The 26,363-nt window shown below is 38.7% G+C and overlaps 1 protein-coding gene and 1 non-coding gene across 5 annotated transcripts in view; both read right to left on the bottom strand.

Annotated features, from left to right (window-relative positions):
* Window positions 1-349: 349 nt before the first annotated feature.
* TRNAT-CGU lies at window positions 350-421 on the bottom strand. The gene has a single exon. It is a non-coding gene; the product is annotated as a tRNA-Thr (tRNA).
* A 4,314-nt stretch (window positions 422-4,735) lies between these two features.
* The window catches only part of MRTFB (myocardin related transcription factor B), a 70,584-nt gene continuing 48,956 nt past the window's right edge, over window positions 4,736-26,363 (bottom strand). For 3 of the 4 annotated variants that reach the window (XM_039560475.1, XM_010392227.4, XM_010392228.4), the window contains 9 exons: window positions 24,384-24,524; window positions 22,703-22,950; window positions 20,975-21,128; window positions 17,797-18,819; window positions 16,284-16,439; window positions 13,716-13,874; window positions 13,295-13,432; window positions 11,818-11,878; window positions 4,736-10,120 (listed from right to left, as the gene is read on the bottom strand). In XM_039560475.1, coding sequence (XP_039416409.1) covers window positions 9,582-10,120; window positions 11,818-11,878; window positions 13,295-13,432; window positions 13,716-13,874; window positions 16,284-16,439; window positions 17,797-18,819; window positions 20,975-21,128; window positions 22,703-22,950; window positions 24,384-24,524 — 2,619 coding nt within the window. In that variant the 3' untranslated portion in view covers window positions 4,736-9,581. The remainder of the gene's footprint in view (window positions 10,121-11,817; window positions 11,879-13,294; window positions 13,433-13,715; window positions 13,875-16,283; window positions 16,440-17,796; window positions 18,820-20,974; window positions 21,129-22,702; window positions 22,951-24,383; window positions 24,525-26,363) is intronic. The other variant, XM_039560476.1, reaches the window with a different exon arrangement.

The raw sequence follows: 26,363 nt of genomic DNA, 5'->3' as shown, positions 1-26,363 counted from the left end.
GGGAGGGCGTGCAGCCGCTGAGGGATGCAGCAGGAGTGACCAAGGTCAAGGCAGGAGTGGCAGGATATTCACCAGAACTCCTTGTTGGGGCCGGAAGAGCCGCTGCCGCCGGTGCGAGACCCTCCGCTGCGTACCTGCTCTCGGAGGTCAAGCAGGGACCCGCCCCGGGGGATCGGCTCTGCCGTCGTCGGGTGCGCTCCGGATTTCTGCGGGCCTCGGGGGCACCATCCCCGCTACCAGGCGGGTCGGGCGCTCCGCGGAGGGTCTCAGCTGCGGTCGCCGGGACGGGGCGGAGCTCCGCCTTCCCCTAAAAAGGAGGGGGACAGCTCCCGCCAGCGCGCACCCACCGAGGCACGGACGGGGTTCGAACCCGTGATCTTCGGTTTACGAGACCGACGCCTTACCACTTGGCCACCGCGCCTGCGTTAAGGCCGTCTCCTGACGCCCTTCTATCGCTGGCGCCACTCCCGCGTGCCCGCCCACATCCCGCCCTCGCAGGCGCCTGCGCCGCCACCTGCCGGGGGCGCGCGGTGCTGGGGCACTGAGGGCGCGGGGGGGGCTGAAGGGGCGGAACGGGAGGGAGGGGCGGGGACTGCTGCCGGTCCCCCTCCTCGTCTGGTTTCGGCTCTCGCTGCCGCTGCCCGGTCTCGCTCTCTCTTCGTCTCCCGCTCTTGGAGCTGCCAGGAGGTTCCCCTCCAGCTGCGGCGGCGTCCTGAGGGCAGCGCCTTCTGCCCGCGTCGGGCCCAGGTCTGTGAGGGTGCGGTGATGGCACTCGAAGCGCTGCTTCACACCGGCAGAACGGCTTAGAGAGGGGGAAAAAAGCGGGATTAAAACTTTACTCCTCCGAGAAGAGAAGCAGAAATGCAAAACGTTGGGATAATTAAATGGTAAATACTAAATTAAACACGCTTGCTGCCTGGTAGCTGTTCCCTCAAAACACTCAACTGTTGTTAAACGCAGAAAAGATACTAAAATATGTATTATTTTCCAGACTGGGTCTCCTAGATTTTTACAAGTGTGACCTGAAAATAAAGCTTTTAGTTTTTCATTTAATGTGCGTTGTGGAGGTCTGTTTAAATTCTCCAAGAAACTGCTGCTGGACACCCAAGTTCTATGTTCCTTTTGGTTTGGTTTTGGTTTCCTTGTGGAAGAAGCATGTGAACATACTAGAGGTACATTTGTAAAGGCTGAGATCAGAGTTACTGATTTGTAGTGCTGTAATGCAGGTGCATTAAAAAGTTGATACAGAACGAAAATAGCTTGGCTTGGAAGAGACCTTCAAAAGTTATCTAGTTGAAGCACCCTGCTACGAGCTGGGAAATAATTATGTATTGTTTTGGGATATTCTTTGAACTCTCATTATGGAAAGTCATGCTTGATGGCTTGACTGTATGAAAAAAAATTTTAGTTCTTTAAAAGTTATGATTTGTTAGTTTGTGTGTGATAACTCTATGCCTGCCTGTGTTTAAACAGAGTGATCTGAATTAGCTTGACCTGCAGTGGAAAGTGTGTAATTTAAATTACCTTACTGGATAGTCAGCCCTTGCTAAGTGTGTATGCTGCTACCTTGGAAAAGCTGCCCCAAAGATGATCTGATTTTCCACTCCCTGTGGGTGTAACTGATGGCCTGGCCAACCCGAATGCTTGCTGGAATTTATGTGCTAGTCTTGTTCATCATATGCCCTCATCTGGGCTATGGAAAGCTGGGCAGTGAGAATAGCACTGTTGTATTCTGCTTTTGTCTTGTCAGTGTAATCACTGCAGCATTTCAAAGTATGATGATATGTAGGAGTGGAAGCCACCTCCCTCAGCTCTCACACCTGTAATGTTTATGAAAGGTGTGACCTCAGAGGGCCACTTAGCTCCCCTGGCAGAAGGAGTTACTCTTATAGTATTGCCAAGCTGGCAGCTGGAAGGAGTTCGATTTTAATCAGTCATGTTTGATGATATGCCATTTCTGGCCTACTTGCTTATTACAAAATATGCTCTTTTATGTGCCATACTTGCCAGTTTTAACTTGTCATCACAGTTCCTGTGCAGCTTACATCTGTGTTTATTAATGTTTTTGGATCCTTGTGAGCTGAGAGGTAATTTTGTGGTGAGAGAGAGGGCTGTTTGAATTGTTGGTGGAATTCATATGAGTTTTATGTCTTCAAATATGTTACATTTTAATAAATGTATTTGCTTGGCATCAGGAATAGTATTTAATGGCATATCAACTTCTATTGATCAAGTTCTTCTTAACTGTATGGGGAGATGGAAACTTCAATTTGAATTCATAAAGATCTTCTAACTAGATTAAGAAGAAATATTTGATTTGGTTTAAAAAATTTGTCTACTCTAACTTCCTCAGTGTGTCTGGAAAAACTGCTTCTGTCTAAACAAAGCGCTGTTTAATGGTGAACTGGTTTATCATGATAGTTTTTATAACTAAAAATGTAAACTTGATTTTAAAAAGTGTAATTGCCCTTTTGGTGTCTGGGTACTTTTGTTTGGGAGTGTCTTTTATGCTGGCCCTTACCCTTGTTTGAGCTCCATGTGAAAGCCCTTCCTCTTCACGCTGAATCCTCCTCGTGCACTGTTCTCTTCTGACACAAGCTTCTTTAAAACACAACGTGGCTTTTCTAAAGGGAAGTCTTTAGAGGACTCCATTGCTGAAAAGATATTGTTGGAGATTTTGTTGGATGGATAAATAATCACCAGTTGGTTTTTTTTTTTTCTTTCTTTCATTAGCCTCACACATATGAGATGGAGGTGTTGCTTTAGGAGAGGCTTTGGTGTCTCTTTTCATGCGCAAAACCAGGCCTTTCAACTTTCCCTGACTTTTCTGAGATACAGGGGAGCAATCATATATATGCAGATTTGGTGCAACAGAGTTTTATAAAGACTTGCTGTGGGGTAGCTGGAATGCTCCTCATTTGCAGTTATTTGAGCTTTGTCTTGGCTGTATGAAAGAATGTTTCTGTTCACTATTTTAACTTCTAATCCACAGCACTTGTCTTGGGGGGGGGTTCAAGAATGATGCAGTGGATGGCAGAGTGGCCCTGTAGTCCTTTTTCTGCAGAGAAGACTGGAGACTCAACTTCGGGTAATTTTTTTACATGAAAGGAAGTATTTATCTTAGAGTTACTCGTTACATTTATGGATAAACACGTGAAGGAAAAAATGCCAAGCCCTGGCTGTTGGGTCTCAGAAGCTCTAATTCATTACTTTGATTTGCGTTAGGAATGTCTTGGTAAGGTTGCAGACTATACTTCAGGGTGTGGGGAAATCCATGCAACTTCTTTGCCATCAAAGAAATATCTCCTGCTTGAGACTGTACAAATATTCTAAGAAATAATGTTTCTCGCAACATCTGTACAATATACAACAAGCCAATAAGCAGGAGCAAATGGCATTGAATGTGCTACAGAGTAAAGACAAATGTGCTCGTGGCCATCTGTAGAACATGTTTGAATAAACTGAGGTTTTATTGAAAATCAGGGTTTAGCCTGTGGAAAAAGTTCACTCAGCATAATCTCAAATTTTATCAAGCCTTGTTTTGTGTTTACATCATAATAGTAATATGAACATAGCTTGTGAGGGAGGGTTATGTGTTTATGTTCTTTGTAATTGTAAAACAATCAAACCCCCAGATTGCCAGTTGGTACCAAAACAAGTGCTTTACCTCTGTTATACTCCAGCTGTAATTCCTGTAATGCACAAGTACATGGTCAAAAAGTGCTGCACTTATTTTGCAATATTTGTGTGTGGTGTGTAATAGCTGAAGGTAAGTTTGTGGCACATATAGCCTACAAACTTTTACAATGGTTAAAGTTCACAGAGAAGAGGTATTTTATGAAATTCAGAGTGTTTATTAGTAATTTTTAATTTGTTCAGTTTTACTTAATTGCTACCTACTACTTTATGGGGTTTTTAATATTTGGCCAAGTTCTGATGTCATCAGTGTAGAACAGACTTTAATGAGGAAACGGTGGGTGATTAGTACAGGTCTGCCTTCACAAGGGGAAGTGTAACACTAAGTATTTAAATGAACAGCTTCATCCTTAAAAGAAGCTTGTGCAAACAGCTCATAGCTCATTCTCCTGAAGAAATGCATTCTTCAGGTGTTCTAGCAGCTGAGCAGAATGCAAATCGCAAATACAAAATCTCACAACCCAACACATCTTGAAAACCTTGGAAGAATTTGGGAAAGTCATGTATTAAAGTGCATTACAAGAGGTATGTAGTAAGAGGACAAGGGGGAACAGATTAAAAATGAAATTGGGTATTATTAGGAGGAAGTTCTTCACTGTGAGGGTGGTGAGATACTGGAGTGAGTCACCCAGAGAAGCTGTGGCTGCCCCATCCCTGGCCATGTCCAACACCACGTTGGAAGGGGCTTGGAGCAACCTGGGATAGTGGAAGGTGCCCCTGCCCATAGCAGGGAACAAGACAAGCTTTAAGGTCCCTTTCAACCCAGGCCATTCTATGAGTAAATGACTCTCTACAAAAAAATTGCTTAAAAAAATGAAAGTCCAAACCTAAACTCTGAGGGTTCAGGAAATCTCTCTTCTTACAGATTTTGGCCCTGATTTTGATGACAAATCATTATTGTTTTGGAGTTTGTCTAAGTGCAGATTCATTCTTACTCCTTTTCGTGAGAAAGGTACCTAGAACATAGGCCAAATGTTTCAGACTCATAAAGGTCAAAATGGTATTTTTCACTTTTAAGTAGTAACCACGGACAAATGAACACAGTTTTCCTTTTTTATTTGAGACACTTAGCAAAAATGCTGAATATCAAACATTTCCTCAGTAGCTACAATATTGCCACTATGTACAAAATATTTGATAAATGTAGTACACATATAAAAATACAGTATGCATTACATATATACAGTACAATGTGCAAAACATATGGCATTCAAACATACGGAATTGATTTTAGGGGTGCAAACAGCAAATACAAAGGCATCATGGTTTCTTCTAGAAAGGCAATACATAAACTGACGCCCTGATTGCCATAATTTGCATTTAGTAAAGTAGTGCTTAAATGAAGAGGGCCCCAGAGATAGGTGTTTATCTTCCTCTTTTCACAAAATGAGATGCTAAGACATAATTATGACTATGAAAGTAAGAAGAGAAACACCTACTAGGGTTAGCGTTATTTCTACTGCAAGCAGTACTGTGAAGAAAATCCTATCTGGAAAAAAAGCCTGTGCTATTACTTACTACAAATTTCTCAAACAACAAAAAACAAATCTGTACTGTTAAACATCAAAAACAGCTTTGAAAATATCTACATCCTTAATTTTAAAAAAGTATGGATAACACTTCTGGGGACTTAATTTCCTATGGTTTAAAATACAAAGTGCCTCCTTTGGCAATATAAATGGCAATGCTTTGGTTCCTATTTAAATTTTTATATTATTATAATTTATTTTAGGCTGTCTTTTGAATATCTGAGCTGTATATTTTTATAAAAATAGTGTGATTATATAGTTATTAACCATTCCCTGCTTTTTTTGAGAATTTGCTCTCATAGCTAGAATGGCTTTTTTTGGCTAGATTTCTACAAATACATTTATGCACTTTTAACTTAAAAAGACTTTCTATTCAGTATTGGACACTACAGAATGATGTAGGTGTCACTTTTTTGCACTTTATTCCTAGCAAACTGGTATAAAAGGAATATTTAAGATTATTTCAGGTTTTAATGGATGCTCTTTATTGGCCATGTATACTATATGTAACTCAATTCCACGGATCTCACATAAAATACCTTCTGGAGGATGGTCTAGAAGTCACTGAAAGGTGATTTCATAGACCACAATACAAAGAGTTTAAACAGAACACTTACTAGAGATAAGTGGAAGATTTTTTTTCCAGTTTTAATAGAGTTTGCTTTAAGTTTATAATATACTTAAGATGCCATCCAAATAATAATTGTTTACATCAGTGAGCTCTCCTGTGTTTTGATTACATAATGCCCTTCCAGTTCAATGTATTCTGTAATTGCATTTTCTCTGCCTTGAAAATAGTTCAGCAGCTTGTGCTTGGGTTCCAATTATGGTGCCTACACTTTTGAGGCATCTGAGTGTTTGAGATTATGTAACAGAAAAGTTTAATATTGACACTTCTGTTTTGACCACCATCTTCTCTGAACATGACTCCTGCTGGTGAATTCAGAAATACCTGGGAAATAAATGTCACTATTAAGTAGTCATTATTTCTAAAAGCCGTGGCCTCAGCTTTTTAAAGAGGTCTGATTCTGCAAGCGCACATTGCTGGATTACACTTAAAATTTCTGTGGAAAACAACTGCCATAAATTAATTTTATTCTCAGAGAGTATGACTATGCTTTTTAACTATTTCTAATGTTAAACAAAATTTTGCCTGTAAACTTCCTTGCTGTAACTGATGCTGAATGGCACTAAAAGTGCATAAAAAATTCCATTTCTCTACTGAACACAGGATGTGACTCCTCTTGAGTAATATGAGCCTTGTAAAACTTGTCTGAGCTCTCTCTGTGTCTAGATGTGTAAACAACCAACTTTTGATTTTCACACTGATTAAAAGGTATTCTTAATTACTTTGAAGGACCTACTAACACCACATTTGATAGGATGCATTCTGTTAGTATGCTGCAGCCATTAAATGGCAAATTTAGTGCCGGTGCATTCCTTTGCAACTGTTCTCTTAATGAGAAAGATTCAGTTCTGTGCAGTCAAACTGCACAGTCATCATTAAAATTCTAAGATGTATTGTATTTGTGCTACAGAAATTTTCACGTAAAACATGCACACACAGAAGTCTAAGCAAAACCTATTTCTGCCATAAACAGGCATATACAACTATGGCAAACATATCACATTTCAGAACAAAGTCTAAAGCAAACCATTTTATATAAGGTTTAATACACAATTCTGAAATGTACAAAAAAGTAATCACACATTCCCTACACTAGAATATTTGTACTTCAGAAACTAAAATGATCCCTTAATTTTTTTTTTTTTTTCAAATAGACGTTCAGAGTAGAAAGCTATACTGTACTGATAACAAGACATCTCAACTGTTTGGGTTTATTTCTGCACATTGATTCCTATGGGTTAATTAACATTCTACACTGCCAATAAGGATAATTTTGTAGCAAGATGACTTTGCCAGTTTCAAGCTCTATTTACATGCACATCAAAAATGACAGTACAGTTGCTCTAGGTTAATTTGTCCTCTAACAATTAATTTACTTGCCTCTCATTTAATCAGGAGGCAGGGTCAAAAGGGATAACTCTAATCACACATATGTTGTATGATGTCTGGTGTATCACACATAATAAACCAACAATACTGCAGAACACTAAATTTCATTCAGTCATTCTTATCAGACCAAGACTCCTTAATTCTTATTCTTGTAACAGCCGAGGGCACTTAGTATCTCAGAGTATTAGCTCCCAAGATAGAATGATGAACAGGAATGCAAAAAGTTGAATGTAAGTGTTCAGTGTTATTGAAAAATCCTATACCATCAAAGCTTAAGGCAGACAGTCCACATGTAATATTGTACTCAAGTATTGTAGGCACAGCAAGAAGGAATAAGGAATTGTGTCTTTCAACTGTGTGTAACGAAAATCTCCAAAGATTGTTTTCTTGCACTTAGTTTCATATTACAGTAATTCTTGGCCAGTAAAACTAGTGAAGATACATAATGATTTAAAGCGCTATAATTGATATGATGCTAACATATGGTATCAGTTTAAACCCTGAATCAATGATGTAATCCATTATTTTATCTGAAGCCAGTGGAGTTCTGTAGTATCAGTAAACCAGACTGCATTATATGTGGAGATGCAAATTTGCAGTTAATTCCATAACATTTTCTGACAGAAGTATTTGTTTGGTGTTAACATGGTTGTGTTGTGTTTTCCTTTTTGAAGAATGTGGTAAAGGTTGCTAAGTGATTAACAGCCATTCACTGTTTTCAGTATTTCTTTGATACATATAGTAGGCAAAAGCTTCGGGGCATTTTTTCATTCATTCCTACAAAACTTTATTTTTGAAACTTTTTGGTGAGGAAAGAATAGTTTTCATACTAGAAAACATACCACGTTTCCCTGTTTCAGGAAATGGGGGACTGTTTCCTTTTATCTTAATTTAGGAATTCCCTAAAAGGAAATTCCAGTTTTGTGTTTGATTATCAGCCTCCATCATCTATGGCAACATTTAACAGCTATTACCTGAGAGACAACCATAGAATGTCAAAATATATTAATTCTACTTGAATTTTTTGTTTTTCTAACTGCTTTCATAATAGACTCTGAAAACAACAACTAAGGGTTTTAAAACAAAAAAAATATTCACATGCTGTGCTGTGAGGTAAGAGTGTAATTTTTGCTATTATGTTTCAGATATGCAATATACCTTCTTATCACAAAACAGTACATTCTGATACTGGTGTTTAGGATTCTCACTGAGCAGCTTCTCTGTTGGCTTCCCTGATGTTATGTAGTGGTAGACAAAGCTGTTCAATAGACAAAGTATTCATTAAGAAATGATGGTTGTCCTGTCAGTACTGTCCCCTGCAACTTGATCTCATCCTACAAACATCATGAGAGCACTGGGACTATTCTTGCATAGATGCTTGCAGGATTGTAGTGTACAACACTATTAATTAAACTTTTCTACTCCCTCAAACTGTTCTAATATGCTGAGATACTGGATTCAATGATCTAACAAATGTCCTCAAACACAAAGCAAAATAGGGTATTTACTTCCATTATAGTAATCTCTTGTTTGAAGACCACTGTGTTCCCCTCTGTTCACAAAAATAAGCTATATAAAGTTAAAAGAGTATACAAATAACTGTCTGATATACACATTAAAACCTAGCTATTAAATCCAGAGCATTGCTATAGAAAATTCAGTGTTCTCAATATTACCTGGCATAGCTACAGTGGATTTCTTGCAGTTACACTTAATATCCCTTTGGATGCAGTTAAATTCCTCCCTCATGATTAAAGAATGGGGGAAGTGTTTTAAAATCCACAAAAGCAAAATATAAAAACAACTTGAACAAATTAAGAGCCTAGATATATGAAATTTCACTGAACCAGCCAGTGCTTCTACTTGCCTTTGCCCTCACAATTAGTTCTGAACCTGGCTCAGGCTTTCCACAGGAACAATGAAGTGCAGTGATACCTCCCCTCCCCCAGACATTTGCTCACTGGGTCAATACAGAGAACTGACATCTCACTCTAAGTTTAGTCACGTGTTGCTCATTTAAGCATTACAAAGTCAGAGACATAACTTCTTTCTTAAATATTTTTGATACATTTACCTTGGGGTACTTTTAATCACTAAGTACAATCATCCTTTCTTGATTTGTGAAATACAGCTTTCAGAGGGCCCTGATCTGCATTACTGATAGGTGCATAAAGTGATTGGTTCACTGTTGTAAACTTGAAAATCAATAAGGAATTAGCTTCAAGCATTTGTTCTTCCAAACATTACTGTCTTAATTTATGTTAACTGCAATCAGAATGGTGTAATAATGGACCTCTGCTGTAAAAAGACTTGCAGGTCATGTTCTCATTGGCTATAGCTTAATCCCAGTGCAACTGTAGATCTTGTGGATCTAGAAAGTCAGTGGAAAACACGCTCGGGGCAGCAGAACTGAGAGGGGTGAGTCCAGATGAGGAGCTGGGCATTGTAATGTCCAGCCATTCCATATTGTCCAAATTTGTATCGGGAAGGTCAAGAGACAGACAAGAATTATTAGTAGTAAACTGTGGGTCAGATGTTTCCATGGGTGAATGAGAGTGATCTAAAATGCTGGAGTGATTAAGCAGATCATTCTGGAGGTCTTCAATTAAAGAAAATGACTCTCTGTCCTCATTACTGCTTGTCAGTTGAGGAATTTCATTACCTGATGGTAAAGTTCCATCCAAGAGGGCTTCAAGTTGGTTTTCCAAACTTATAGACAAGCTGGTTGTTGGTTCTAAGGACACAGAAGGAGGGGCCATTTGGATCTGCGGAGGTGGACGGGATATCACTGTATTCACTGGCATTGTAGTGATGTTGGCTGTTACTGGTCTCATTTTAGATATGGGAGATGGTTCTTCTTTTATTGGAAGGGAAATCTCTGTAATAAAAAAACCCCACTGTTGAATTCAAAAAGATAATGACATAATATCCTCACGCTTAGAACTTCCAGCCCTTCTTTGCCCACTTTGAGATCCATCCACAGTGAATTCAGTGGAGTAACAGTCACTTTGCTGCTCTACTCACACACTTGCATACATCAGACTCTGGCAAGGCCTCCATGAACAACGAAGTATTTTAAAACAAGTTCCAGAGTTCTGCTTTCAGTGATAGTTCAGCCAAGTACTATGAGTATTGATGAAAAAAGGAGCATATTTCTAGACGTTAGCTTTACCTCCTTCATGTTTATAGGTCTTCTCAGTAACTAGAGTAATTATGGAACCAACACACTTCCTTGTCTAGAGAAGAGTACCCAAACGAATTTTCAGTTTCATCCCTGTTTAGTACTGCCCATATTGGTTAATTAAGAGTCCATGAGATGAACTGATGTGATTAAGAAGCATTTATTCCCAATTCTAGAATCTAAAACTACACTTCTGTCAAGAAGTTCCATATAAGATACTGGCAGTAACAATAAAGGGAACTAAAGCCTAACTTCCAATTTATTCTTAGATGTGAATGAAGCCCAAAAATAAGACAGACAAATATGCAAATAAATCCTCTACCACAAGTGATGTTCCTACCAGCAAAAATATACCCAACAACATATTTTGTGCTCGTTTTCCAAGCAAAAACCCACATCCTTCTCACTCTCCTGAAGTACATTAGTAAACTAAACATTTTTCAGCGCAGAGCTTACTTACATTAAGTGCAAGAGCTCTGAACGCTTTACTTTTTTTTTCATAAAGATGATCATTAATTTAGCTTGAGTTCTTGACTACACAAGTTACTTATCTCAGATTGTCACTGTCTACTCACATTTTCTGCAGCTGACCTTGCAATTTGCTTTGAGAAAGGAAAAAATACTCTGATGTATAGAATAAGGCTAAAGTCTTCCAGTAGCCTACAACCAGTCACTTCTGCATTGGCATTCACTACTGTCAAGATCCTTATATGACAGTAGTTACAAACCATTCTGTTAATTGAATTGCTTGGCACCAGAACCTTTCCCAGTATTGTAATGGCTTCTTAGTCTACTAAGCCTCATTATGCCTGAAAGCCTCCTTCTTTTACTGCTGAGCTACTCTGTGTATTACTTTAGTTATTTCAGTGCCTTTCTGATAGCTCCCTTATTTTAACTGACATAAAGTTGTTATTCATTAATGTCTCTATGTAGCTCATACATACTTTTCCCAGTAATGTATCTTTGATGTTTATGGTTGATAACACATGGTTATATTTAATGAAACTTTAGTATCAACATGCTTTAACTCTTACCTTATTATGTTCTTTGTATAATTTCAGTAAACATTATATGGACTTGCTCAACTTTTCCAATTTCGATAAAGTATGTCTGTGCTAACCTAAGGTGTTATTTTAATCATTTGAATGCTGTAGAGATTATTGCAAAGGTCTGCCTGAGCTAATTTGCAAGCAGCGAAGTTCCACAGCAGGTTCACTGTATGTTTTTGGTAAATATTTTCTTTAATAAGGAACTATGCAAACTTTCAGATATTTAGCTTCATTCAGGCTGGATAGCTTCTAACTGTTCCTAAAAGAATTCTCATTTGATTATAGCAGTGAGTTTTTATTACCAGGTTTTAAATCTCTACATCACACAGCTGTCAATGAGCTTACCTCCACTCTTGATGAGAATATCGAAAAGATCATCCATCTGCTGACTGTGTGCACTGGAAATCTGTAGTGCAGGAGAACAGGGTTATTCTCTTTCATGTAGTATTTTTTCCTATGCTCATTGTTTCTAATTTCTCTCAACGGTATGTACTAACCTATGATCAAGATTAAAATGCTTAATATGAAATAGTCTATCTATAAAACAGATACTCTGGAGAGACATTTGCAATCCCTGTGGTTGTTTTCAGTACAAAGGAATAGGGAGAAAGCATGACAAAGATTTCATGGAGGTAACCTAGGAGAGAGGTGCAGAAAGCTAGGGATCAGAAGGGGAGTTACTGGCCCCGTTTTGTATGGGTAATAGTAACTGCAGCACTTTGGTGGTTGCAAACCCTGCTCTACTTTCTCTCAGAGATAGCCTGTGAATGGCCATCATGTAAGATGCATTTTATTAGGTATCTTTGGCGTTTTTTCCCAATTTGTAGGTTTATGTTCTTTTATTTTTTAAAGGGGGTAAGCTTTCAGGAACTGTTTGTCTCTGTTTTAAATGGCCATCCCCTAAATATCTGAACCTTAAGCAAAAGGTAACACCCCCCCCCCCCCCCAACCCTACTCATTCAAAAACAAGTCTAGAAAAAGTGGAGACTTTCATGAAGGTCTCAAGAAGTGTTTTAAACCATCGCTTATACTCCAGAGATGGGAAGTGATTTTTCATCAGGAGATCTAGTGGGGAGCCCCTGTCTAACTGGTAGTGACAGAGTGACCTAAGACAAATCTGTGTGCCCTCACTGTGGGGATGTCCCACACACGCCAAGAACACGGGAAATGGCATCAGACAGCCATAGCTCTGCCTGAGATCTGCCACCACAAAAACCCAACCAACACTAGGGGCTATAAGGTTTTACCTTTTGGGATAGTTCTGAAGTGCATGAAGTTAGGGATACTCATTAGTTTTGTTTACAAATTTCTTCCGATACAAAGAACTTTTACCCTTACCAAGGTAAACTGGCAAAGCACTACACAGGATTACTCACCAAGATCACTAAATACAGATTCTTTTCAAGCAAGCACCTATGCTCATGTTTCCCAGCGTGTATAAACACGTTCACACACATTCTCCTCAAGTTTACTCACTTTGGAATATATAAACGTATTTCCTCTCTTAAGTGTGAGGTTTGGGTATCACACATCCTCAAAACAAGTCAGCTGAAGGCTAGTTATGGTTAAGTAGCAATGGCAGCATTATTGCAATTATATGTATCACCAACTGGGAATTTTAAGACTTATTTACATATATGCTGCTTTAATAAAAGAATAATGAAACAGGAGTCCTGTAGTTAAACACAATTATGAAGCTAGTAACAGGGTATGTTAGAAAATCTTGACACCAAACAAAAAAAAAGCCTAAAAAAAGCAGTGGTTTTGGTAATTGCAGAGAAAAGCTCTCTTCTTAACAGACTAAAGAAGAAAAAACAACTACCTCGTGGTGTGATGGCTGAATATTGCGGGTCTGTTTTATGGCCTCTTCGTAACGAGGAGGATCTTTTGTCTTGGACACTGTGTTGTTGAAGAGGGGTTGCTGAACAATGTAAGGCTGGGCTTGAGATGGAGACCCAGGCTGTGTGAAATAGCAAAATAATTACTAAATAATGCGATTTAGTGAATTCAAGATGTATCAAGCGCTACAGATTCTATTTTGTCCCATCAATCTATGTATTAGTGTAATCAGAGGGATAAAATAAGTTTCTTTCTCCCCTTCTCACACATATGCATATGCAAGCATCATTAAAATCTACAAAACATTCTTCCTTGAGTGAACTGCCGTATATAAATAGTCACATGTTATATAAGAATAATAATATAAACCTGAACTTTATGGAACATTGTTGGGCTGTCCTTACCTTGTTGGGAGCAGCAGGTCCATTCTGCACAGAGGGGACCTGATTACCACCAGGGTGAATGTTAGAGTTTGATGTTTTATTAATAAAAGATTGTGAAGGTGTTGTAACTGGTGCAGTCTGATAGGAAAATACTGCATTTGATGTGGCAGGTGGAAAAACCTGTAAGGGATTAACAGATCGGTCTTAGATTGTGGGTTTTTTATTTAAAAAAAAAAAAAAGGTAACATTGGGTAAATTACATTAATAAAATTGAAGACTTTTTTCCTAAAATACTTGCTTAAATTCCCTATTAAGTGAATGTTATTTATACTGATTTTTCCTTTCAGTGGAATAATTTGTAAATCCAGAACAGTTAGTCTCTGAAAGAAACTTTGTGCTCTGACATGCTTTCATTCATCACTCATTACTAAAAACATTTTCCTGCAATTTTCCAGGAAGTGTAAGGAAAGTGTACTGAACAGTTCAATAGCATATCCATGATTTCCCCACCTAGCGGACAGTTAATAACATGAACTGATTTCTGACTTGATACAAACTGTACCTATATTCACACTTGCCCTCTCCTGCCGTTTTTAAGACAGAACGGTTTGGTCTATGCCATATAATTCTAATTTCTTTTGGAAAGTAACTACAGGTATCTATGAGGACTGAGGGAGAGGCAAAAGATAAAACTGATGAACACGGGTATCAACTATAAATTTGGTTACTGGTATTTAAACTTTTTATTTCTTCAACTGATAGTCCACATACTCATTGCAAATGATTCCTAGCAGTATCCTACTTCTCATACTTTTGAGTTAAAGGGAGATGAAGAGAAGGGCATAAGGCTGTTCTTTTAAATTCAGTATCACTCCCAGATATCTTTACGACAAAGGTACAAATCTTAGGCCATGGATGGAGAGAGGTAGATCTAATGGTGAATGTATGAGGGGTGTCCTGATCTGTTATATCACATCAGTATTTTCATTTTGATGTAAAAACCAGTGCAGTTATGCTGCCCTGTTTCCTCTGTAAAAGAGGGCAAGAAAGCTGGGAGAAAACCAGCTGGGATAGGCAGGCTGCAAACTGTGCTGGGAACTGTGTGGTATTCATGACATCTGATCTGAATAGTGGGAAGGACAGGAGGTACAGATCTTGGTTATGTCCTGCAGACATTTCAAGGAACTTGTAGGCAGCAATGGCAGCAATCTGCCAGTCTCTGGCACAAGTACATGCCTCAGAATGACTAGAAAATTTCTCTATAGGACCTGTTGAATTAACAAGGTAAGATTAGCCCCTCACCAAATCCCAGAGAACCTGCATAAAATCTGCTTTTGGACCTGTGTCAGTTTTAACTTCTGGAGGATAACCTCAATGTCCATGAAATTAAACAGATTGAACAAGCAGTCTAAAGAGTATGGATGCTCCTTTAGCTGTGTTCCTCTTTATTAGCCAGCTCGCTAGAGAATGGCAAGGCACAATCATACATCTTCTAAGGTAAGTTCTCATCTGGAACAAGAGCCCCAGCAGAGCAGATTAGGTGACACTGCTCAGGTACAATCCCCAAATCCCAACAGAACATGGGGTTCATGATGCACTTTAGTAAACTGAAATAAGAACTTTGAAGGTTGAGATATTTTATAACAGTTACATAATATACTGTAAAAATTACCCTCTTCATCTTGGAATTTCAGGTGTTTCTGAATCATCTGTCCCTAGGGGCAGGCTGAAAAACCTTGCTGTCCTAAATAATAGGAGGCCTACAGTCAATAGCACTGATAAGGATGTAATAAAGGTCCAAAACTAATCGCCAGGTTCCTGATAATAGAGGTCAGTCTGGAAGAGGCTCAGAGGAGGAGAAAACCTTTTCTTTTGTGATGACTGGTGTTGATGGGTTGATATCAGTTCCCATATGAACATGACTAGATTGGCAGTCACAATTGTACATCCACTGCTGATGAACATCTGTTGGAATAGGACATTACAGACCTGATTGGTTTTGGTAGAGAGGAAGATAAGGATCTCTCTCTGAATCATACCCTGCATTCCTTAGGAAGAGGTATGGTAGGGTTTTGACTCATTGGAATTACCATCCTCAGGGTCTGAGTCCATAGCTTTCTTCATAAGGAGGGATGAAATCAACACGGGAAGTAAGAAAACCAAAATTAACTTCTATAAAAGAATAAATCTCTGAAGTCATAGGTAAAAACCTTCTCTTAAGAACTGCCTACAACAATCTTCCATTTCGAGTCAGTGGCAAACAAGAGAAACTGACTGGAATACACTTGGTACACACCACTTGTGCCAAGTGTGAGGAAGGATGTAGTAAGAGTCATGCCCCATCATTAAGATAGAAAGTCTTTAGACAAAGTATTTATTTACAACTGAAAACTAAAGTCCTGCACAGACTAAAATTTTGGAAAAAGAAGGAGTTACAAGCCCATTGTATCACACAGAAAAACATGGTACAGATGTTAGGTGACTTGATAATTTATATATAACAAAGATGACACATAAAAGATTCTAAAAGGACTGCCTAGAACTAGATTATACAACTATTTATCTTAATGTTTATTGCTATCCACAAACCTTTCTGATTTGTTGGGTCTGACCAAGTGCATGCTGCGTGATGGTATTTTGTTTTGATTGTGGAGTATGCATCTGAGGTGCTGTCTGCACCAGGCCAGAGGAAGAAATAGGAGCAGGTATTTGTGATGGGGTCTGTATTCCAGCTTGTGATTGAGCCTAAAGGATGAAGATAAAATATTTGCATTATTTGTATCTCAAGGTAAGTTACATCATGTAAAAACCTATTGCACACCTTATGCAAAATAGCAGTAACGTATTCTGGGAGGGATGAGTGTGAGCGGTACAGGAAACCAAACTGTTACTGTGTTTGGTATTGGGGAATTCCCAGCTACAAGGTGATGGTTTTTCTGCCAACGAAGTTTAAGAAAAAGACAAACTGGAGAGAGCCCAGTAGATACTGATGAAAATAACAGGCACAGAGAGAGCACAAATCAGTAAGAAAGGACTGTAAGAACTGGTTTGAGTAACCAGAAGACAAAACTGATGATGCAATAAAGAGGTTGCTTTTAAGACCATGGTAATTTTTAAGGGCCAATGCAGAGCAAGAAGTGTGTCCAACCTCATGAAAAGCAATTTCACATAGTAGTGGAAAACTTTCTGGAGTATCGGTGAAGTAAAATACCAGGACAAACTGCTGTTACAGAATTCTAGCAGGGTTTTAGAACAATTCAGGTGGAGATCTGGGGTGTATAGCTCCTAGGAATAGTTCTTGCACTGCAGACTAGGGCCCATCCTCAACAGAATTTTCCACCCTTCATAAGGATTGCTAAATGTACTGCCGCACAGGCTTGCAGCAAGCCTAGGCCCACAGCATGCACAACAGCCAAGGACACACTACAGCTGGAAGAATACTTTGCTGCCATGATAGGGGGCAGGAGATGTTCCAACAATGCCACTGGAAAGTGCATTACTGCTTAATTCTACCTCAGACCAACAGGTTACACTGATTCAGCTTGGTCAGATTACTCTTATACTGCTGCATTTATAGCCTGTCTTGGTTTATGCTGTATTTATTCACTGTGATACTAGCTATAATCAGGCTAGAAATAGTATTTGCATAACCATGGTTTATTTTTCTAAGTCCACAGGAAAGTTCTACCACCAGGCATTCACATTTTTAAATATAATGAGACACCGCCACACAAGAAAGTTCATGTCTTGCAAACAGGGCGATCTCAAAATAAAGTACTGAGACTGTAGCTCTCTATTACAGTTTGCAGTTAACGAAATGGTGATATATGCTAGTATTAATCAAATTGTGCATGGAGGCAGCACATGGTGAGACAGTTGCTTTTCAGGAAAGAGTATCTGGGAACAAAAGTTGCAAAGAAACAAGTATTAGAAGCAGGTATTATGAGATTGGCTCTTAAGCTTTTCTACTGTTTCCCTTAAGCAAAAACAGGCTAAGCCTGATTTTTAAATTAATCTTACAAGCAGCACATTTACCTATTTACAATAAGTTATGAAATATTGCCATGCAGTTTACACGATAAAAAAATAGAAACAACCTTACCTGCAACTTGATATTTCCGACTGGTAACTGCACTGCAGTAGCAGCATTCGGTCCCTGGATAGACAGTGGGAGGAGCAGCTGGGCAGTTCCTTGGGTAGTTAATAAAGCTTGAGGCTGGGCAACAACTGCAGTTTGTGGCTGCCTCTGTGGACTAACATAAAACTGAGAAATGGCATTCTGAGGTTCAGCTTTGGCCACGGGTATCTCCTGCTTGATAACAACTGCCTTTTTGGCAACTGGATTCTGGCCACTGGTGTACACTGACTGTCCTAAGGAATGGCTGGCTACAGGTACAGGTTGACTTGTACTTGAGCAGTCAGCAGGAGCAGTTTCATCTTTGACAGCAGCACTGAATTGCTTCTGTTCCAAAGCAGCTGAGTTACCAAAAGTCTGAGACTGTTGCTGTTGTCCCCTTTTTTCAACCTCAAGCTGCATTTTCAATACTTCCACAAGTTTTTGCTCTTGTTCCAGTTTTCTTTTGAGCTCTTCAATCTGCTTTTCTTTTTCTTGAAGCTTGCGGTCCTTTTCTGCTACATCAAACTCCATGGTTGAGATGCTTCCACTGCTGCGATTCTGATTATCCTCGTTTGTGTTTGCTCTCAGTGGTGAAGTACTTAGGAACTGGGACGGTGACATCATGGTCATTTCTGGGAAAGTATCTGCCATACTCGTATCATCTGTGCTTAGACTTGACTGTTCAGAAGGAGAGGGAGATATAGGCAAAGGAGAGCTAATGTTTTCAGTATTTACTGCTTTGCTGCCAGGTCCAGTAGATGTTTTTTCTGGAGGGAAGCTGGATATTGTATTAACCACTGGTTTATTGAGTGTTGCAACAGGAAATGCCACAGTCACTTCCCCAGTGTTACCTGTGGCCCCACTAGAAGTGGTCACTGTCACAGAGGTACTTGTAGCGACCCCATTGTTGTTAAGATCTTGATATGTTTTCAGACGCTCAATAAGATCTGTTTTTGTTCCAGACACTGGTAATCCCCTCAGTTTCAACTCCATTTTAAGTTCTGCTACCTGAAATAAAATAAAATACTATAATAAAAAAGGAAAATTTAAAACTTACTGATATACATTCTTATTACATCTTAATAATAAAAATTATTTGCATTAGCATATCTGCTAGTTATTACACCTCTGGGTTCTGATAGCATGATGATCCATTAACATATTTCCATGACCTCCTACTTACTTCAGTGCTTAAGTGGCCAAAACCTTAGTAGTTTTCAGTTGTACAGTGAATAGTAGCAAACTGATGATGTTTGATCATAAATATTCAACATGGAAAAATGCACCTACAGCTCCAGTTCTGAGCTAAAATCCTCTGAAGCAAACCAGCAGACAATGGCAGCAGTGAAGATAAAAGCAGTGAACAGCAGCACCCTGAACCCCTTTGTTACACCATCAGGACAGACAGATCTGTTTCTGAGAAACTTTATCAGGTCAGTTGATGATTCAATAGACTCATCAAACAAAAAAGCCTCTCTTGCTAATTAGCAACCAAACAGTTACTCTATGTGCCATCTGGGTTTCTTTTACATAGACAGTAAAAGCAGTCAAAATTACTTTCTAACAGAAAAATGTTCTCAGTTTTTTCCAATAAGCTTACAAAGTAAAGAGCAAATGTGTTGAGTGTAAATTAATTCTCTGCTTCAAAATATCAGTTAAAGAAAAACAGTCACGAAGAATGGCTTATGTTTATCATAAACATGCACCACAGCTAACTGCACAGTTTGGGCTCTATGCATGTTAGATCTACCTCTAATAGAACAAAAGGTAGTGACCTCAGTAGCATTTCAGTACTCAGCCAGTCTAGAATTTAAGTTGGAGGTCTTTGTGATTTGGAAATGATGAAAAGTCACAGCAATACATTTTACATCTCTAAAAACCACAGCAATTTTATGTTAAATAACTCCCTAGCCAATACCAGACTTTCCCCCAGTCTGGTACCCTCTACACTTGAGAGTGTGTTCTAATTTTTCTGGTTTTTAACAATTCATTTCTGAACTCTTAATCAGAACTGATTTAGCTGATTCAGTGCTAAAACCACCACCACCAGGTCTGCAAGGAAGGCTGATGTTAGTGTTGCCACATCAGCAGGAATACCAATAAATTGTGCAGAAATAGGTACGTGAATTGCTTTAATCACTGCAAAGCACAATTTCAGGTAATAACTTAAATATCTTTAGAAGGTTTTAGTTAAAAATTTAAAGATTGAAAAACTTATTTCAAATGCTGTTGTTTGAATTGCATTTTATAGACTTATTTCATATTAAAAAGATTGGCTTTAACTTAGGACAATACATTACTGTCTTGAGAATCTGATCTTCCAAAATGTCTTCTTTTTATCCCTTCAAGTTTAAAAAAATCCTCCCTCCCACCCCTCACAAACCTTGGTAAAGGCAGAGAGAAAGGAATGAATTGCCCACTAGATGTCCCTACCCTGCTGCTCAGGTTTGGCACATTCCTGCAGCTACTGAATCCTAAACCCCCACAAGCTCCTTCAGATTTGTAATTAGGTCCCTCAGTCTTTATTCCTGCTGATGTATTGCAGAAGGAAGAAGATCCTATGCAATGCCCTCATAGTGCAACCTGAACAGTCTACACAGTTAATTATAACTTCAGGAAACTTCTACAAAATTTGGTGCTCATTTTCAGATTATGTGTTGAACTCTGGTAAGATCTTTTCTGTTCTCTTTTTACAGTCTTAAACTTTCTGTTTCTATTTATGCCAGCGACCTCTGATTATGTTTTTATTAGGGCATCTTTTACTTTATATTACTTAACTAAACCTCTTCACTGATACACTGAAATTATGATGAGGAAATACTGCTCCAGTGTTTAAATTTACTGAGCTGAAATTTCACATGAAGTGAACCTCACAGTTTACCAAGGTGTCATAGTGAGGGACCTATAAAATGTGTCTGAAATTCTTCCTCTTCTAATTCTTTGAGAAAGAAATGTTATTTCTGGAACATATGCATATGAGGAGTCAAATATTTCAGTCCAGAGGAGTTGTGTATGAAAACTTTGACAATCTTATTCTAACCAATTAGGAGGAAAGTACAGTTTTCATTGGTATAAATTACCAGGCATATTCTTGACAGTAACAGTCCACATGCTATGAATTACAGTAGTGCACAGGAATGGACAAATCCCTCTTATGTTTTACCTTCAAGTCATCCAAGCTTGAAGGTAGAGGTCCTGGTTTCCTGCTAGGAACATTACTGTTCTGTCTTGGTGAGCTGGCAGCTGATGTTGGTGTACTGTTGTTCAAAGTATTCAGTGGTGAATTCCCATTGTTGCTCTGTTTGTCATTCAGTGGCCTTCACGTAACAGGAAAAAGGGACAAGAATGTCAATGCTAAATGTAGTACGTTTTCAATCAAGAGGCTGTGATTCTGAATCTCGTGTCTGTGAAGCTAATGAACAAATTTAACTTTTTTAACAAGTAACAAATACATGCTTAACCTAACACGGTACCATTAAGTATTTTCAGTAAAACAAAACAGACAAGAAAAAGAGAGCAGTATGTTGCTATTTTGGTTTGGTTTTGCAGTTAAGCATACCAACTTAACGCTTCACAGTTTTGATTCTTGTCAAGGTATCTCTGAAGAACACTATGGACTGCAAACTCAGTTTATAAAAATTAATCATCAGCCAGGGTAATTAGTTAGTTTTTTGTCTGGCATCAATAACCCCAGCACTGAACTCTGTGTATCAACCCTTCCATAGATGTCTAATGTTCACACATAGTACACACTGACATAAACCAGCTCACTTTGAAGATGATGCATTTTTATTAGCTGCACTCAAGAATCTCATGCAAGGATTTCGAAGTAATCATAAAAGATTCAAAATGCCACCATTTCCACTAGGTACATAAGTCAGCTCTTTTATTTCTTTCAGCTGATTTATGAAGAAATGTTTCTGAAATGTCAGTAAATGGAACATAAGAAGCGTGGGCAAGCAGGCAGAAACATCGCCAGTCCAAATGTTAGGACACATGATAATTATAAATACAACCACAGATGGTAGATTTAACTTTTCTAGCCTCACTTGCTGAGGAAAAAGAACTCAGTGAAAACTAATTTAAACAGCTGAAAGTCAATTTGAATTTAGGGTTGTGTGACTGTGGCATGTTACACGTTAAGCACTTCTAGGAAAAGATTGGTCTTAGATGATGAGACCAAAACTCTGCAGATAGTCAGCTTCTTGTTTTGTTATGGGGTGCTGGTAACTCCTGAAACATTTGTTTTTCTGACTGCTTCTACCTATAAACCAGTGAGTGTACTTCTCACTGTTAAAAGTGCTAAAGATCAGTACTAATGAGGAACTCATATAAACATTAGAGATGAGGCTATAAACAACAGACAGATTTTAACAAATTTAAAATTACTATTTTGTCTTTATTTGTAAACTGCAAAAATGTGGTTTGGGAATCTGATGTAAAAAAAATCAACCCACAAGAATAGTGTATGTCTTTGTAAAAGACATGGTCTGTAAGCTTCTCTTCTGCTCTGCCTACCCATGTAATATTTGAGTGAAAATGGTGTCAAAACTTTCTTGATTTTGCACAAATGCTTTTGAGTTTCAAATATGCATTTGGTCAGAAAAAACGCATCTGACCCATTAGATGTTCTGTTTCCATGTCACATAAAAATAACTAGGACGACTTCAAGGCTTATCAGACTTCAGGACTATTTTAACAAGATTAACAATCTCATCACCTTGTTAAATAAGGCAAATAATACCCACAGTGATGCACAATGCCATTTAAAGTTTTCTTGGGTTCCAACTATCTCTTTAACGTTTGCAAACCACGTTTACTTCTAAAGCCCCAAGCCTGTAACTGATGTATATGTCTTTTCTTTAAAGGACACAAATAATGCTTCACATACTTCAGTGGTGCAGGTAGAATTGTCTGGTAGTTGTAGTGTTGTTGCTGTTGGCTCAGGATCTGCAGCTGCAAAAACAGTTGCTGCTGTTGTAGCAGACGAGCATAGTTGGAGTCCATCTGTGGCTCATTTTTCTCACCTTTCTGATCAGGTGGAATATATTGATGATACTTCAATTTTTTCACCCTTGGCTTAGGTTCTTTACATTTCTTGCTCCGATGCTTATCATTTGGGTTCTTTGGGTGGCTTTGCTGTTTATGGATGGAAAAGATTGAAACAAAACCACAACAGATGTCATTTAAAGCAGTTATGCATGGCACAGAGATGCAGCCTACCAGAGTACTTTTACTGTAGAGAGCTGCTGAAAACAATTGTCCCTGAAAACATCCCCAAATGAACCATCCTTGGAAGGTTAACATACTGCAGCTGGCTTATCCCCTGCAAAAGTAGAGGTCATCAAATCACAGTTTGTGAAGGGTTTTTTAAAGACGGCACAGCTAAGGGATTCTACTAGTCATGACCTGTCATTGCAAAGAGGCATTCTTCTTAAACAGGTAAGTTCAAAGCCACTTAGCAGTCTGTGGAAGTAAAAGCCAATATCCTAAATTCCATCTGTAAACATTCGAGGTACTTAGAGGTCTAGACTAAAAGCATGGACAGACACTCCTATAAATTAGAGGCAGCAGTATCTTCATTAGCAATACCTGCTCAAGTAGTAAAACTCTTCCTTTACAAGCTCTTTGAAATTATTTTGAGTGAAAAATTGAAGGCAGTTACCTATCATACAGCAGGTATCAAAACAGAAATGCTGTGTTGATCCATGCACATTTCCTACACAGATAGCCTCTTTCAGGGCATATCTGAATTTGTCTTTAAGGTCCTGCATAAAGTAAGCTGGTAGAAGTCCAGTGATTTCAAAGGATATAGCCAAATTTATATTAGAAATTGACTCCCAGAGGTCATCCTTGTACACATGAGTTAATTTCATGTAGTTAAGTAGAAGTCTGCATACATATATTCATTAACACAGCAGACAGGGAAGTTACTGAAATGAAACATTACAGACATCTAACACAAATCCCTCTTTAACTGTATTTGAAAGGGTTTTCAGTGCTGCTGACTAGGTCAGTGCAGAAAAGAGAACTGAGCACGTTCTTCAGATATTCAACAAGGACACAGTAACTTCTCCCTCACAATGCATTCTGCTTATACATTAAATCAACTAAGAAAATAGTTGTGGAAAAGGAGCAGTGCTGTTCATCACTTTGGGTACAGGTAGGCTATGAATGCAGTGACTCTTTCTATTCAATTATCCTCCATACAAAACTAGATTAGAAGATAGATAGAAAAAGAAAGTAGAAACTCTGTATTGCAAAAATCTATTGTCCTTACTTCTTAAATCCTCCATAGCAATGTAATGCACAATTCTGCCTGACAACTTTTGTCAACTGTACTGTAAGGACCTCTTGGAATAATGAGCTGGTCCCTACAAGTGATACTGGCTGACCTTAGCACACAAAAGCTTTGAGTCACCAGCCCAATATGCTCCTTTGAACAGTAGCAGAAGTTGTTCTTAGCTACAGGCACTGTAAGGTTACTTGGGTAGTTTTCCATTACGCACAGCACTGGAAAAGGACACAGATGAAGAATGTTGTCCTCAGGGGCCACAGTTCCAGGTACCCACCTTCACTAACGTTGGCCCAGGCTTTGCTGCAGATACAGTGGTTGTGGTCAGGGTGGTTGCAGCAGTGGAACGTGTCACGTGCTGTTCGATTGTAGAGGGAGTTTTGAGGAATTCAGGAACTGGAGAGGTTAAAGGTGGATACTAGTATTAAAAAAATATAAGGAAAAAGAGAAACATTAAAAACATCGACCGCCTGAGTATCTGGAAAAAATGTGAAAAAGTTAAGACAATTTACTCTCATGTCAAATTCACACAGTATTTTTCAGAGGAATGGTGAAAACAGAACTCCTGTACATGTGTATGAGTATTCTAATAAGGGCACATGTTGGCACACTTCAAATATAGCAAATAAAATAAAATGGTTTCTTACCTTGACTTCTTAGTTAGCTAAGAAAACACTGCTTTATTACTCTAAAATTGAGGCCTTCAGTATTTTTTGTCTGTGGAGTCAGAATTTTGCGTTCACAAGGAGAATCTTACCATCCAAACAAGTACTGTCAGAAAAGCATTGCTTTCATAAAGGTCAAACATCAACACAGGCAAACAAACTTCTTGTTTCAGAATGATCACGCAGCAGGACAGCAGGTATATTTTGAAGACACCCTTCCTACGGTATTTTTACAGAATCCCACCTCTGACTGTGCCAGGAGGTGCATTTCTTCTGTATCTGATGTCAGCAGAAGTGTAAACCCAAACTTCACTCAGCTTGTCATACCAATTTTTATTGTACTGAAATTGGTTTGTGATTTTAAGTCTTAAAGAAACTGTTTGATTTCCTTCTGTGGTGAATATCCCTCTGATGGAATACAGGCTCTACATAAACAGATCTCAGTCCTTGTGTTCCTAGATACACAAAGAAATTTTTACTCTTTTCTCACAAACATATTTTTCATTCTCTGATTATCCTTACCTGTTACAGGTAACTGTGTTAACAGTTTTCATTCGTCTTTCTTGGATATAAGTAACTGAAAATGTACAAGATATTCCATGTAGGGTCTCACTGGATCCTTACGGTGGCATTAGCACTTCTACTGGCATCATCTCTTCTGACAAACTTGCAATTTTACAGAGGATGTCCACAGTAGCTCCCTGACTCCACTGCTGAACGCTGTACCTCAGCTCTCTTCATCCCCAGTTTTCTCTTGAGACAAGAGTCCCCAGGTTTCCACATTTCTTTGTCATGGGAAGGAGGGGCATTGTGTATTTTTCTTTCCAAGAACTATTCATTCTATTGGAATTGCATTTCTCTCCTAAAAGCCAAATCAACCAGTTCTTTTTGCATAATGACAATCCAACTGTGTGCTAACTATGCCTTCCTGCTTTTGTTAGGTGAGCCATTCTTACGTCAAGGTTGTTAATGGTAACATGAAGCCAGAATGTCCCAAATCAACTCCCACAGAGCACTGGTACCAGCTTCCTTTCGGCCCAGGACTTCCCTCCTTCTGTCTCATTTCTGGTAATCTCCATCCTCATTTTGCTAGTGTTTAATATCATCCAGTAAAAAATCCAGCCAGATGACATCAGTTGCACTTCCATTGTTTAAGAAAGCAATTAGATCACCTAGTACAATGTTCCTTTTATAAAAGCCCCTTCTTTATATTCCTATCAGTAAACATCCTTTTACTTCCAAATTAATTCCAAGACTTGGATTCTAATTAAGTCCGACAGGTACTTCTTTCTGTTTCATTTCTTCCCGTACCTTTCCCTTATTCTTCCATGAGATAACTTAAATCAGTTTGCTAAAAACACTTGGTACACATTTTGCAACTCTATGTCCTACTTCTTTTGTATTTCTGGGATAGCAGTTCCCAAGCTGCCAGTCTGCATGCACGAGCTCTCTGACTTTTGCTTACAGTTAATTTGTAATAAATTTCCGTTTTATCATTGTGTTTCATTTAGACATTTTGCTGTGTTCCCAACCATCAGCTGCCAAGAGGCAACTATAGCTGCCTTCCCATAACCCAGCAAAACTGAACAGTG

The sequence above is a fragment of the Corvus cornix genome, chromosome 14 (assembly GCF_000738735.6).
Source record: "Corvus cornix cornix isolate S_Up_H32 chromosome 14, ASM73873v5, whole genome shotgun sequence".
In the NCBI taxonomy this organism is placed as follows: domain Eukaryota; kingdom Metazoa; phylum Chordata; class Aves; order Passeriformes; family Corvidae; genus Corvus; species Corvus cornix.
The sequence above is the reverse complement of the archived record's forward strand: the minus strand, read 5'-3'. Positions and strand labels throughout refer to the sequence as shown.